The 15,063-nt window shown below is 42.9% G+C and overlaps 2 protein-coding genes across 3 annotated transcripts in view; one reads left to right on the forward strand and one right to left on the reverse strand.

Annotated features, from left to right (window-relative positions):
* sh3rf3 (SH3 domain containing ring finger 3) overlaps positions 1 to 1,726 on the reverse strand; it is a 78,931-nt gene extending 77,205 nt beyond the window's left edge. For both annotated transcript variants that reach the window (XM_036974886.2, XM_090230142.1), the window contains exon 1: positions 1,016 to 1,726. In XM_036974886.2, the coding sequence (XP_036830781.1) occupies positions 1,016 to 1,399 (384 nt within the window). In that variant the 5' untranslated portion in view covers positions 1,400 to 1,726. The remainder of the gene's footprint in view (positions 1 to 1,015) is intronic.
* Positions 1,727 to 5,309: 3,583 nt separating this feature from the next.
* Positions 5,310 to 15,063, forward strand: part of LOC110520359 (tumor necrosis factor receptor superfamily member EDAR) — a 62,063-nt gene continuing 52,309 nt past the window's right edge. Inside the window, exon 1 of the mRNA XM_036974891.2 lies at positions 5,310 to 5,643. The gene's annotated coding sequence lies outside the window, so the exon portion shown is untranslated. The remainder of the gene's footprint in view (positions 5,644 to 15,063) is intronic.

Genomic DNA, 15,063 nt, shown 5'->3' on the forward strand with positions numbered 1-15,063 from the left:
TTCAGTAAAAAAGAGCCGAACTTCCCATCAATTAGGTGGGAGAGAGGGGGAGGTTGTGAGTGTTTTCTACTCCGAGTCTCCAGAGTGTCCTGCTCTCACAAAGGAGCTAAAACAAACAGTGACTGGTCAGAGAGAGAGAGAAAGAGAAATACATTGAGAGACAAAGAGTGGGGGAGAGTAAGCGTTCCAGTACTCAACTCATGATGAGTGTTTAGAGTCTACTGCTTCTGCTAGTGGTTCTATCTGGCAGGTCAGCTGACTGCAGCCCACCACACACTCTCTCAGTCCTGGGCTCATGTTCAATAGTCACCCTGCTCCCCTTCAGAGGATTGAGAAGTGTGAGAATAAAAGGCACTCTTAATGACATCATGTGGCCTATTGGCCAAAGACTTGACATGCTACGACATGGAGCTGAAAGCATTAACAAATATGTTATCTGCCTATAAAACATCCATACAGTATAGGCCCTAACATCCAGAAACCTTAGGATACTGTTAATAAACCTAGAGTAGCTTATATTTAAAGGCCCACTGTGCTGGCTGTTATTGTTCAGACTCCGTTATGAAACATATGCAGCTGTCGGCCGGCTGCATCTCTAGACTACCTGTACACAGCACAGCCATGCCACTGAGGTAACTAAATCATATCTCGCAGCTATACCTCGCTTGTCTGTCTAGCAATAACATGAATAGCACAGGTATCTCTTACTTTCTCTCTCTCTCTATACCCCCTCCCCTCTCTTTCCCTCTCTCTCTCTCTCTCTCCATAGCTCAATTCTGTCTAATTGTGTCTTTCGCTGCAGGAGTTGGGGGTAGAGCACACATAGGAAGTCTTTCAACACATTAGTGTGTGAAATTAGATTTCCCAAACAGATTCTCAGTTGTCCAGCTATGCAACCCCACCACCCCCACACATGTATACAGCAACTCGGTTCTTCAGAATTCTAGCCAAGGAACATTCTGTACAGCAAGTTGGCAGCCAACCAGTCCAAATACCAAGTAGCAGAGCTAAGTACCTTGACGGGGGAGCTCCTTGTGGCCACCGGCAGGTCCCTGATCCCACTGCCCGGGGGAGAGGCGCTGATCCCGGCTGCACAACCCAATGACTCTCCGCCCCCCACCTGGGACTGTCTGGTACTGCCTGCATTCCGTGGCCGCTGTTTGATCCCGTCCAGCAGGCGGACCAGCAAGATATTCGCGGGGAGGTCGTCCACCTCACAGCCGACTAGGATGCGACATTCGGGACATCTCAGTTCGTTTCTGGAGCTGACTATGTTCTCCAAGCAGCGGCGACAGAAGGTGTGTTGGCAAGGCAGGACTTTAGCTGTAGTGTCCAGCCTTTCCAAACACACTGAACACTCCAGCAAATCCAACAGAGACGACTCGTCCATCTCACTCATCGAATATTCCTTACCGATTATTATTGACGTTAACCGAGTGGGTGTTGGTTTCTGATTTCGCGTTTAATGCACCAGAAACTGAAGAATACATATCGGCGTAGGCTGTTTAAAAGCGCAATCTGTTGTGCTATTTCCCCGAACTGAGCCCGTTAAGGCAACCAGGCAACCCCTCTCTCTCTTCTCGCTCTCTCTGCTTGCTCTCCCTCGCGCAGCTGTGCAGATTGCAGTGAGGTCACGCTCTCATCTCTCTCTCTCTCTCTCTCTCTCTCTCTCTCTCTATCGCTCTCTCTCTCGCTCTCTCTCTCGCTCTCTCTCTCTCTCTCTCTCACACACACACACACAAACACACACACACACACACACACACACACACACACACACACACACACACACACACACACACACACACACACACACACACACACACACACACACACACACAATGAGAAGGAGATGAGATAATTGGGAATCAAACTGACCGTTAATTCTTTACAATTAGCACCCTACCAGTTCTTCATTCATACAGCTAGGCTACCTATAGGTGTCAGATGGGTATAGGCTATAGGTGCTCAGTGAGGCCAACCAGAGAGAGGTGATAACCAGTGATTATAAGGCTGTGTGGGAGAGCAGAGCTCTGTGTGTGTGTGTGTGATAATGAAACAGTTGTGTGGGTTTCAGAGTGGAGAATGCATATCATCAGAAATAATGCAACACAGATTATCACCAAAAACCTGTCACCATCTTCTGGGATGCACTCCAGAAATAGTAGTGTTGGAACACAGGTTTATCTTTAGGTGTTATAAATCATGTGTAAAGTCAATAACCAAAGTGAATCAGATATTTGGTGGACTCTGTTAGGAGAGTGGGATGGTAGGTTACTCTACCACAAAATAACCATTGGACGATGATAGATACTCAATAAAAAACACATCAATCAAAGCAGACAGATGTGTGAAGACACTGCCACCCCCCGGACAACTAGAGAAATAATAGTTAGTCTGTCTTTTCTTGTGGACGGTAGGTAGGTAGCCAAGTATTGTTGGTAACAGAGGGTTTCTTCTGCCGCCTGCTGGTGAAATGTTGAACTAATCAATAACCCAGATGTTTGGATGAAGCTACAATAGAATCTCATTTTATCTGTGAGGTTTCAGTTCATTTTGACCTCAATACATATTTTAACTGCTTGAGCTTATATTGTAAGATCTAAGAGGTTGCTTTTGGACTGAACACACACACACACACACACACACATTCCTAGTTGCCATCTAAACCATGTTTCTGATTATGAGCAAATCTGGTCTGAAACGACACCTTGGTGCACTCCTGTTGCCCAGAGCCTTATACGGAATAGAGTGCGATTTCAGATGCAGCCTTAGTTCCTGTTGCTGTTAGAGCCTCATGGTTGAGGGAGCAGAAGGTCTGTCAGCTGCACAGAACCGTCTCTCTCTACCTGTCTCTGCCTGTCTCTACCTGCCCTTTTCTCACGTTTAACTCCTGCCCCCGGGGAAAGCTGTGTTCCCCAGATCTGACATCCTGCCTGGCTGATGTTCTCTACCACACACAGAGACGAGCACAGGGCCTAAACCTCCTGATGCACAGGTAGTGTGTGTATGCGTGCGTGTGTGTGTGGAATCATGTAGAGAAAACAGTTACATTTTTACACGTTGACAATTCACGTTGATACATTTATCCAATACAAATGCTATATTTAAAGCTTACTGTACATCAATAATGTTACATTATCATTGTATCTTGATGTATAGCGTTTTAATTGTATGTAACCTATAGGTATAGGCTAGCCTCCTCTCCTCACCCAATGTCCTTTCATTGTGGAAACTAGGTTAGCTGACGATGCAGTCAATATGGTAATGAAATCTGCTCTCCTGTTGAGGGGCATAGTGATTAGAGGACAACATACACATACATGTGTGTGAGTGTGTGTGTCTGTGTTGGTGTGTGTGGACGAGTAGTTAGAGGAGAGGATCAAATATGCCCACCTTTACAGAGTAGACCTATCCATCATGCATAGCATCAGGAGCCAGCAATCCCTCTGACTTTTGATTTTTACATTTTTAAAATTGATTGAATATTCGAAACATACAATATACTTGCAGTGAAGCCGCTCAACAACCACATCATACCAGTCATCCAACAGATTGCCAGCAGCATACCACCCTGCATACCACTGCTGGCTTGCTTCTGAAGCTAACTAGGGTTGGTCCTGGTCAGTTCCTGGATGGGAGACCAGATTCTGCTGGAAGTGGTGATGGAGGGCCAGTAGGAGGCACTCTTCCCTCTGGTCTAAAAAAAATATCCCAATTCCCCAGGGCAGTGATTGGGGACACTGCCCTGTGTAGGGTGCTGTCTTTCAGATGGGATGTTAAACGGGTGACCTGTCTCTCTGAGGTCATTAAAGATCCCATGGCACTTATTGTAAGAATAGGGGTGTTTGTCCTGGCTAAGTCACCTAATAATCCCCACTTTGCAATTGGCTCATTCATCCCCCTCCTCTCCCCTGTAACTATTCCCCAGGTTGTTGCTGCAACTTACCTGGTAAAATAATGGATAAATTAAAAAAATCCCATTCAGAGCGACACACAGAAGCATCCAGGGTCAATTCCCTGCTCTACCACCATGCCAAAAAACATGAACCTGATCCCCCCCACAATTCCTCAATATCTGTCCCTCACTATTACATGAATGTATGTGTTTATTTGAATGAGAGTGTGTGTGTACAAACACCTGCATGGCATTAGTTGTAAAAACACTGCCACTTAGTGTCATTCAAATGTACTTTATATTGTGTTTTATCTTTGACCATCATTCTATCTCCCAAACAGCAGCTCCACTCCCACTTGTCTCCAATTCCACATACCAACCCTCAGCTTCCCTCAGCCCATCCCAATCCCTGTGATTTGCATGTCTTAATACACAGTTTCAACTTTAAATAGAGAGATATCTGTGATATTTGTTTGGTTTCAGTAGCTAGATAACATCTTCCTATTTCTGCTGCCATTATGAAAGAGCTGATATTGGCCTTATGGCTGTTGGCTTTAGAAGACAGCTGACTGGGTTTCTGTTTGCTCTGGCTGTGGTCCTGTGGTAATAGTGATCTGGGGTAAAGTAATATGATAGGTGTTTTCATCCCAGTGATGCTCTGTTGCTCTCCGCTGGTCTGTCTGTCTCTCTCTGTCTGTCTGTTAGGAAGGAAGCAGCTCCTGTAAGGATCAGAGGAGAGGGCCACCGGGCTCAAGGCTGCCAGAGAAAGAGAGAGAGAGAGAGAGTTAGCTCTTCAAACACACCATTCTCTCCTCAGAAGCACCAAGCACCTCTTTAATCTGCTCTTTCCTGCAGAGGAGCTGAGAGGAAGGGGAATAGAGAGACCGGACAAAGAGTTGATAGGAGAGAAACAGACGGATGGACAGTGGTGGAGTCTCTTTGGTCAGTTCTTGTGCCTCAAGTAAAGTTCAGGGTTCGGTTCGGTCCGTCCTAAACTGGTGCTGATGGGTAAACAAAGCAAAAAATAAATATCACATTAAGGAACATTTGAAATCTGATCCTTAGATAAATTAACCACAATCTGAATCCTTCATGTCTTTTAAAGCACAAAGTATGACACGTAATGCTTCCTTTTTATGGATGGATCTACAACACTGATACCGGATAAAAACACAACCCCCTCCTCTCCCTCTCTCTATCTCTATCTCGCTATTTCTTTATCTCTCTCTCTCAGTTGGATGAACGGCACACTGATGAAAGGATAGATTCAGATAAATATGGTTAGATTAATGAAATTGTTCTGTCTCACCACATCAGTAGCCTAACTGTACTGTAGCTTCTGCTATCCTACACGAATTCAATAGGCTACCCTAAGAGGAGCGTTAATGTTTGGGGTTCACCTCTAGATGTCGTTGTAGAGTAATGGAGCCACATAGGCTACAGTTCGTTTACCTGCATCAGGTTGACCTCATCTTCTGGGGCGGGGAAAACTTATATTTTTCTCTGTGAAGAGGAGCTACTCTGGATCACCGGGCATGCACACGGCGGACTGAAGACAGAGAGATTAACGGAGGATCTGTTACAGAGGTTTTGATATCGGTGATGCTTGTCAGACTCACCAATACAGTCTAATCATTAGGCTACAGCAGTCCGTGCAGACAGACCACAGCATTGCTCCGACCATCACTCTGTCGTGGAGATACAGAGTAAGACCTGTCCCGTCGAAAACCCCGCTCTACACGCAGGTAAGGCGCTCTGGAATGTAAAGCGGGATTGCTGCAAGATTTGGGGAAATTCCTGGAGCATTTATGCTACAGACACATGTAGCCTACTTAACAGTAATTTTATCTTTCGAAAATAACTGCATGCATTACGATGTTTGTCAGAAATGTAGCAAAAAAATTGTCAGATAAGTTTGGTAAATGGATAACATCGAAATGTTCTCCAGTTTTAAATAGGCATGTTTTTCTGCTTTAAATATTTGATAATCAAGTAATTGCTTCAAACCGGAGGTTGGTTGTTTTTTCACATGGCAGTTCATAGTAGCCTGGACCATGTCGTAATAGAGCTCAGTGTGAGAGTGGGTGTATAGGTCGTTAAGTGGTGGGTTATATAGTAATACCGTTTAGGACACCAGGTCTATTACTGAATCCATTAGACCTGTAGCCTACCATCTTCGAGGTAATTGTTACATTAAGGGAGCATGGGATCATAGTTCATCTCTCATCTTCCTGAGAGAGACAACGGGTTCTGAGACAGCGGCGGGTCCTGGTCCCAGTGTGTGGTTTGTGTAGTTTACTCTCCTCTCAGTCCCTCTCCTCATAATTGTTTTGACGGCGCCGCCTGGCTGTCGCCCTCCCCGGGCCCTGGGGGAAGTCCAGGGCGCAGACAGGCAGCCTAGGCCGGCCTCGACATGCTGAGTCCTGCCGCTTTCTGACGTCTGGAGCTTTGAACAACTGCTGCAGCGCTCACGGTGGAAATCAATCCCTTTTTCTCTCTGTGTCTCTGCTCCTCTGTCCCTCTCTGCCCCCAGCACACCGCCGCAGACTTTCATGTTTGAGTTAGAAAGGAAAAAGACAAGAAGAAACGGGAGAAAGAAGATGTAAATTATCTTCAAAAGCGAGTGTGGCGCCGCGGGATTAAGTGGATGAAAGGATATAGCCTACTGATGCAGTAGCCTAATATCAAAACACACACAGCATTGGTCATATTAAGAACATAGGCCTATGATTATTTATTTTTTTAAATATAAAAATCATGCATAATAAACTTTTTTTTGCAGAATGTCAGTGATACTGCTAAAACCCTAGCTAGGCTACTAGGCTAACAATTTAGTAGCCTAGTAAAGGATTTAGCTGGATCACTGACATTCTGCTACAATTTTTTAAATTATGCATGATTTTTATATAACCTTTTTTTTAATCATTATGCTCTTTTGAAGGTCTAGGACTATATATAACAGGCCTAATATATTCAGTTTACAAATGAATGTAGATTTCTGTAGAACAAACACATGCAATCAGCTGATGTAAATATCCCTTCTCCAGATACATGGCAGAAATGTATAATATTATGCCAGATAATATTTAAACAATATGTAGCCTAATATATATTGAAATGTAACAAGTTTTTAAGCAGTTTCTGTGACTGCGCTCATCTCAGTTCCCATTGTAGACTATCATCACAGGAGGAGAGAGTTCCTGAATATTTTGACCTCAGATCAAACAGGATGTTGAACTCCTTATCAGTAGATGTGTAGATAGATAATGATATGAGCTGGCCTGTAACTCATGTTGTTCTAACAACACTATAATCTGAGCCACTCTAACGACCATATATTCACATGATGTGTAAATGAAGGAGTGTATGTTCTATGTATCAATTAACTTACAGTAGTAATTATGTTATAAACGAATGTGTTTGAGGAGAGAAGACGGAATAGTGGCAGAGAGGTCACTGCTCGCTCTCTCTCTCTCTTCTTCTGTATGGCTGGCTGTTTAAGGCTACAGAGACGTTGTCAGTCCATCAGACCAAATCCCAAGGTCCCATAACCCACTGCTCTGAGTCCTCTTACACACTAGAGGCCAGCCTCAATCAGACCCCTGTACTAGGGAAGCCTGGTTCTTAACAAGGCTACAGATGCCGTAATGATTCTAGACTAAACACAAATAGGCTGACAGGCAGAGAGTCAGTCGTTCTGCTGTCATGCTAAATAATAAGGAATAGAGAAAAGCAGACAGAAACCATTTTGCCCACCTACTAATGTGTTAGAGAGACAAAGAGACACAGTAAATTACCCTGCCCACATACAGTATTAACACTCAGTAGACAAAGAGAGAGACGAAGGAGATATGGAGGGAGACGTTCTGCCCCAGTGGAGGTAAAGAAGGAGAGAGGGATCAGGGAGAGGAGACGATGAAAGACAGATCACCGTCAGATAGAAATCAAAGGGGCTACTGAGTGCAACTGCTGTAGTGTGTGTGTGGGTGTGTGTGTGCGTGCGTGTGTGGTGTCTCCTTTTCATGTGCGTTAAGAATTTGTTTTTCCTGCTCTCTGAGAGGGGAGCTGACAATCCGTCTGTAATTAAAGCAATCAGAAGATGAAGAGACTACACCAGACACACATGCACGCTCACAGTTGTATCAGTACAACCCTGTGATAATATGAACCTGTTTAAGTCTGGGAGTTTAGTTTTCAGAAAACATGGAAACAATCAGATTTTAGCTTTATCTCCATGAATCATCTGAAGCTATATATTTATTTAACCTTTATTTAACTAGGCAAGTCAGTTAAGAACAAATTCATATGTACAATGACGGCCTACCCGGGCCAAACCCTAACCCAGACGACACTGGGAAAATTGGGCACCGCCCTATGGGACAGCCGGGAATCAAACCAGGGTCTGTAGAGACGCCTCTAGCACTGAGATGCAGTGCCTTAGACCGCTGCACCACACAAGAGCCCAAAAGAGGGTAGGTAGTCTTTCACTAGATGAATCTATCTCTATCCCTTCCATCCCTTTCTCTCTCCCAACGGCTGGTGAGTGTGTGAGTGCATTTCAATGTATGTTTGATACCTGTGTGGTTTGTTTTCAATATAACTTTTCAGCCAACAAACTGGAAGCAGCAGGATGTTGTGTGTCTGTGTGCGTGTATGTATGTTTTTTTTTGTGTGTGTGTTTATTTGTGTGTGTTTGCACACATGCACGTGTATGTGAGAAAGGATTTAGTTGGGTTCTTGAGTGCATCTCTTTCCTGATTGATGAGAGTGAGAAGCCATTTCCTAATCTGACAGAGTCATTATCGACTCACAGTAAATATCATTACGGGGTTAAACATTCATTTCCGTCACATCCTTTAGGTGACAGATCCCATCTGTTACCACTGAGTTCCTGATCAGGGAACTGGGGTGAGGGTTAGAGAGAGATAGGGTTAATGTAGAGGAAGGGAGTTTGGGATATCATAAGGGTCCTGCGTTATGGTTATGGTGAGGGTTGGGGATTGGGGAACAGAGAGGTGCAAACCTTTTTTAAACTAACCTTGGGCACTATTCAATTAAATCTGTTTACCAGGTTTACAGAACCAACTTCAAAACATATTTTGCTACAAGAGTGAACGTTAGGAATCACGTAGAAAGTTAAACTAGACTGGATATCTAGGATCATTCTGAACATTCATCACTTTAGGGGAAGAATGGGGTATCTGTCTCATCCTGTGGTATTGGTAGAATATTTCCCAGTGTTCCCTATAGCAGTTTCCCAAACTCGGTCCTGAATCAGCTGTGTAATGCTAAGGCAAAAAACAAAACCATGCCTTATAGAGTTCATAGCTGTCACCCTGTTCTGACAAAGACACAGAGAGCTCCACACATAGACAATATATCAGGTTCTATGTCTATTGCTCCACATCTGTCAATCATTGTCAGAGAGAGAGAGGGAAGGAGAGATGGAGAGAGAAAGAGTGATAGCGAGAGGGAGTGATAGAGACAGAGAGAGACAGAGAGAGACAGAGGGATAAAACCCCATCCTAACACTACTAGGACAATGCTTTTTACCTTGCTCTCCGCTACATCTAAATAAGGCTGTTGTTTTGGCGCCTACCTACCACTAGTGTGTGTGTGTGTGTGTGTGTGTGCGTGTGCGTGTGCGTGTGCGTGTGTGTAGATGATTGCCCCTGCTGCGTCTCTAGGGGGACTTTCCAATAGATTAGTCTGTCTGAATACCAACACTGACAACCCTGACAGGGTCACTAATGACTTAATAACAGTTAATAGTTAGAGATAATTGTAACTGTTAGATCAGATGAAGTTTACGCTGGCTACTATTCACTCTGATTTACTGCTGTAATGGAAGACTATTGTTGCAAATAACTAACGCAGTATAAAATGCTCAAAGTGTTTTACATTGTTCATTGGAGGGTGAGATACATCCCGAATTAAACTGTGTGCCAGGATGTTACTAGAATGCTAAATCACCTTCAATCAACATGGTACTGATACATGCAGCTGCTCAACCTGCTCCATACTGCTAATTAGTGATGGTTATTGAGAGAGCGACAGATAGAGAGAGAGAGAGAGAGAGAGAGAGAGAGGTAAGAGGTAGGAGGAGGGAGGGATGTTAGAGGGAGAAGAGAGAGAGAGAGAGAGAGAGGAACAGGTTTAGTGAACAGAACCAGAAAACACTGACATTTTTCGAGGGACAGAATCAGAACCGGGAACGAAAGTGATCTATAGTGTTCCGGAAGAGATCTGTTATTTTGTGCGTGTGTAGGCTACCTGTCCCTCCCCTTCCAAAGCATAGCCTACTACTGACGTTAGTAGTCTAGTAGACTATGATTGAGAAAAATAACAATGGAAAACCACGCCTCCAGCATGAGGTGTTGAAAGCAATTTAGGAGCTTTTATAAAAAAAAGAAAAGAATAATATAAATAAAAAATATAAACTCAACATGTAAAGTGTTTCATGAGCTGAAATAAAAGGTCCCAGAAATGTTCCATTCGCATAAAAAGCTTATTTCTGCACAAATGTATTTACATCCCTGTTGGTGAGCATTTAGTGTCCTTTGCAGTGGCGGTTCTAGCTTGGGCGAACCCCACCTTCAGCGTGGCATGCAAATGAGCAATAGAAAACCAATCGCACAAATGTCACCATATATATGAGGTTGATCGATTAAGCGGCATGGCTACCTGTCATGCGAATGCAGCAAGGAGCCAAGGTAAGGTGCTAGCTAGCATTAAACTTATCTTTATAAAAAAACATTCAATCTTAACATAATCACTAGTTAACTACACATGGTTGATTATATTACTAGTTTATCTAGCTTGTCCTGCGTTGCATATAATCAATGCGGTGCCTGTTAATTTATCATCGAATCACAGCCTACTTCGCCAAACAGGGGATGATTTAACAAGCGCATGCACCAATGTGTACCTAACCATAAACATCAATGCCTTTCTTAAAATCAATACACAAGTATGTTTTTTTTAACCTACATATTTTGTTAATATTGCCTGCTAACATGAATTTCTTTTAACTAGAGAAATTGTGTCACATCTCTTACGTTCTGTGCAACAGAGTCAGGGTATATGCAGCAGTTTGGGCCGCCTGGCTCGTTGCGAACTGTGTGAAAACCATTTCTTTCTAACAAGGACCGTAATTAATTTGCCAGAATTGTACATAATTATGACATTACATTGAAGGTTGTGCAATGTAACAGCAATATTTAGACTAATGGATGCCACCCATTAGATAAAAGACGGAACGGTTGTGTATTTTACTGAAAGAATAAACGTTTTGTTTTCGAAATGATAGTATCCGGATTTGACCATATTAATGACCTAAGGCTCGTATTTCTGTGTGTTTATTATATTATAATTATAATTAAGTCTATGATTTGATATTTGATAGAGCAGTCTGACTGAGCGGTGGTAGGCTGCAGCAGGCACGTAAGCATTCATTCAAACAGCACTTTTGAAGACTCATGTTAAAAGGAACCACCAGCTTTCATATGTTCTCATGTTCTGAGCAAGGAACTAAAACGTTAGCTTTTTTACATGGCACATATTGCACTTTTACTTTCTTCTCCAACACTGTGTTTTTGCATTATTTAAACCAAATTGTTTATTATTTGAGACTAAATAGATTTTATTGATGTATTATAATACAGTTTATTTTGATTTCTTAAGCACGATTTTCAAAACAGGGCCCGTGTTTTCAAAACACTACTATCTAACCTCCAAACGAGCTTCAATGCCATACAACACTCCTTCCGTGGCCTCCAACTGCTCTTAAATGCTAGTAAAACCAAATGCATGCTTTTCAACCGTTTGCTGCCTGCACCCGCACGCCCAACTAGCATCACCACCCTGGTTGGTTCCGACCTAGAATATGTGGACATCTATAAGTACCTAGGTGTCTGGCTAGACTGTAAACACTCCTTCCAGACTCATATCAAACATCTCCAATCTAAAATCAAAGTCGGCTTTCTATTCCGCAACAAAGCCTCCTTCACTCACGCCGCCAAACTTACCCTAGTAAAACTGACTATCCTACCGATCCTCGACTTCGGCGATGTCATCTACAAAATAGCTTCCAATACTCTACTCAGCAAACTGGATGCAGTTTATCACAGTGCCATCCGTTTTGTTACTAAAACACCTTATACCACCCACCACTGCGACCTGTATGCTCTAGTTGGCTGGCCCTTGCTACATATTCGTCGCCAGACCCACTGGCTCCAGGTCATCTACAAGTCCATGCTAGGTAAAGCTCCACCTTATTTCAGTTCACTGGTCACGATGGCAACACCCACCCGTAGCACGCCATCCAGCAGGTGTATCTCACTGATCATCCCTAAAGCCAACACCTCATTTGGCCGCCTTTCGTTCCAGTTCTCTGCTGCCTGTGACTGGAACGAATTGCAAAAATCGCTGAAGTTGGAGACTTTTATCTCCCTCACCAACTTCAAACATCTGCTATCTGAGCAGCTAACCGATTGTACATAGTCTATCGGTAAATAGCCCACCCAATTTTACCTACCTCATCCCCATACTGTTTATATTTATCTACTTTTCTGCTCTTTTGCACACCAATATACCTGTACATCATTTATCACTCCAGTGTTAATCTGCAAAATTGTAATTATTCGCCTACCTCCTCATGCCTTTTGCACACAATGTATATAGACACTCTTTTTTTCTACTGTGTTATTGACTTGTTAATTGTTTACTCCATGTGTAACTCTTTGTTGTCTGTTCACACTGCTATGCTTTATTTTGGCCAGGTCGCAGTTGCAAATGAGAACTTGTTATCAACTAGCCTACCTGGTTAAATAAAGGTGAAATAAAAAATAAAACTACACACAATTAGCACAACCACACACCCAATTAGCAAAACACTACAGATCCTTTGCAAAATTAAACACTCTTGTAAAAACTATACACTTCTTTTTAAAAACCACACTTTGTTACCATGTGAAACACACGTTTCACATTACTATACTCTGTTTGCACAAGTTACACTCTGCTGTGATAAACCTAAAACACTTTTAGCACTTCTACTTCCCCATGATTAGAGTAGGCTACTATCAACAAAGTACAAATATAATGTAAATTCACCAAACACTACACAAGACCAATGTTGCAGACTGAAGAAACTAATTTATTTCTCAACACGCCCAAAATGTTGACATGGAGATTCATAATACTGTAACCAAACGTCACTTTACGTATTGTAAGTTCAAAAATAATAATAAATAAATAACTAGACATTGTCTCTTCGCCTAGCTGGATCTGGCCAGAGAATTTCATCAACATCGCAGGCAATGTTGTCATTAGCAAGACACCTTGGAAAGAAACGTCTTGAATGACGAATCCATCCTTGCATTGCTGCTACCTCCATCTGGTCACAGGCCTCCATGGCTTGGATGAGGGGTACCTCAGCCTGGAGACGGAGATCATATACCTTCCACCGCCATGCCGAGAAAAACTCTTCTATAGGGTTGAGGAATGGAGAGTGTGGTGGAAGATATAGGAGGGTGAAATGTGGATGTTGCTGAAACCAGTTCTGAACCAGAGCAGAGTGGTGGAAAGACACATTGTCCCAGACAACAATGTATTGCATATGATCGATTTGATTTTCTGCTGTTATGTTGTGTAATTGGTCCAAGAATGTAAGTATGAGTGCTGTGTTGTAAGGGCCCGTATGGGCATGGCGGTGGAGGACCCCATTCTGTGTAATGGCTGCACAGAGTGTTACATTACCCCCACGTTGCCCTGGGACATTGACTATAGCCCTGTGGCTAATGATGTTTCTTCCCCTCCTTCGTGTTCTCAGCCTCATCTACGTAAATGAACTCATGCTGGATCTCCTCTCCATCCATTCGTAAAATGGAAAAACAGTGTCAGGCAAAATTGTGTAGTTCAGTGTAGATCTAGTATACATATTACAGTACAGTAAAATATTATGAGACAGTATGCAAGATCACACTGCTAAAGTGAATACATACCTCTGCATAATCATGCCGCAGTCGTTTCACCCTTTCGGAATTGCGCTCGAAAGGCACTCGATAAATTTGCTTCATTTGAATATGTTTTTTTTTCGGATGCGTGGCAGTGTTGATGTTGAGACCTGATGGATATCGTTGAAAATGGCGTGTTTATTGACAACGTTAGCTTGGAGCTGCTTGAGTGTTATAGCATTGTTGGCCAAAACCATGTTTACTATCTCTCTCTCTTGCTGTTCTGTGAACATAGGAGGCCTTCCCCCTTGTTGTCCCTGACCCTCATCCTATGTAGAAAAAAAACAGTATACAATAGTACAGTAATTTCACAGGAAAAGGTAACAGAAGTGCTGATAGTGCATAGAATACAGTACTGTAAGCTGTTACTGAAACCGTGCAGATGTTTTTGATATGATGATATTTTTACAATACCTATTTTCCAGTCGAAATGTTCTCATCACACTTGCCACTCTATATCGGCTTAGATTTGGCTGTACTCGCAGTCCAGCCTCCCTCAGCGTCAGGCCGTGGTTGACAATGTGGTCAACCAGTGTTGCGCGGATCTCATTTGTTATATTCGGTCCTCTTTGAGCACCTTCTTGTCTTCCTCTTCCTCCCCTTCCTCCTCCTCCTCGTTGTTCTCCTCGTCGTCCTCCTCGTTCTCCTCCTCGTCCTCCTCGTTCTCCTCGTCGTCCTCCTCCTCCTCCTCGTCTTACTCTTTCTGACTCTTTCCATTGTGCTTGAAGACCGATGAACTCACCTGCTGCTTTTTATAGTGCTTATACACCTGATTGGTGTCTACAATTACAGTTTTCCCCAATTGCTAAAACACAATTTCGCAAACTAGGCTGGTTTTATCAAAATACATAACACAATTCACAAAACCACACCCCCAAACTGCAAAATACCTCATATATCCTACAAAATGAAGCACTGCAACCAAAACTACATATAGCATTATCAAAATCAGACGTTTGCATGAAATGACTCACACTTCATTCATATTACCAGATTTATGTCTAACCAACTACACACACTTCATTCATATGACCAGATTTATGTCTAACCAACTACACACACTTCATTCATATTACCAGATTTATGTCTAACCAGCTACACACACTTCATTCATATTACCAGATTTATGTCTAACCAACTACACACACT

This window comes from Oncorhynchus mykiss, chromosome 3 (genome assembly GCF_057628025.1).
Source record: "Oncorhynchus mykiss isolate SJ-2025 chromosome 3, ASM5762802v1, whole genome shotgun sequence".
In the NCBI taxonomy this organism is placed as follows: domain Eukaryota; kingdom Metazoa; phylum Chordata; class Actinopteri; order Salmoniformes; family Salmonidae; genus Oncorhynchus; species Oncorhynchus mykiss.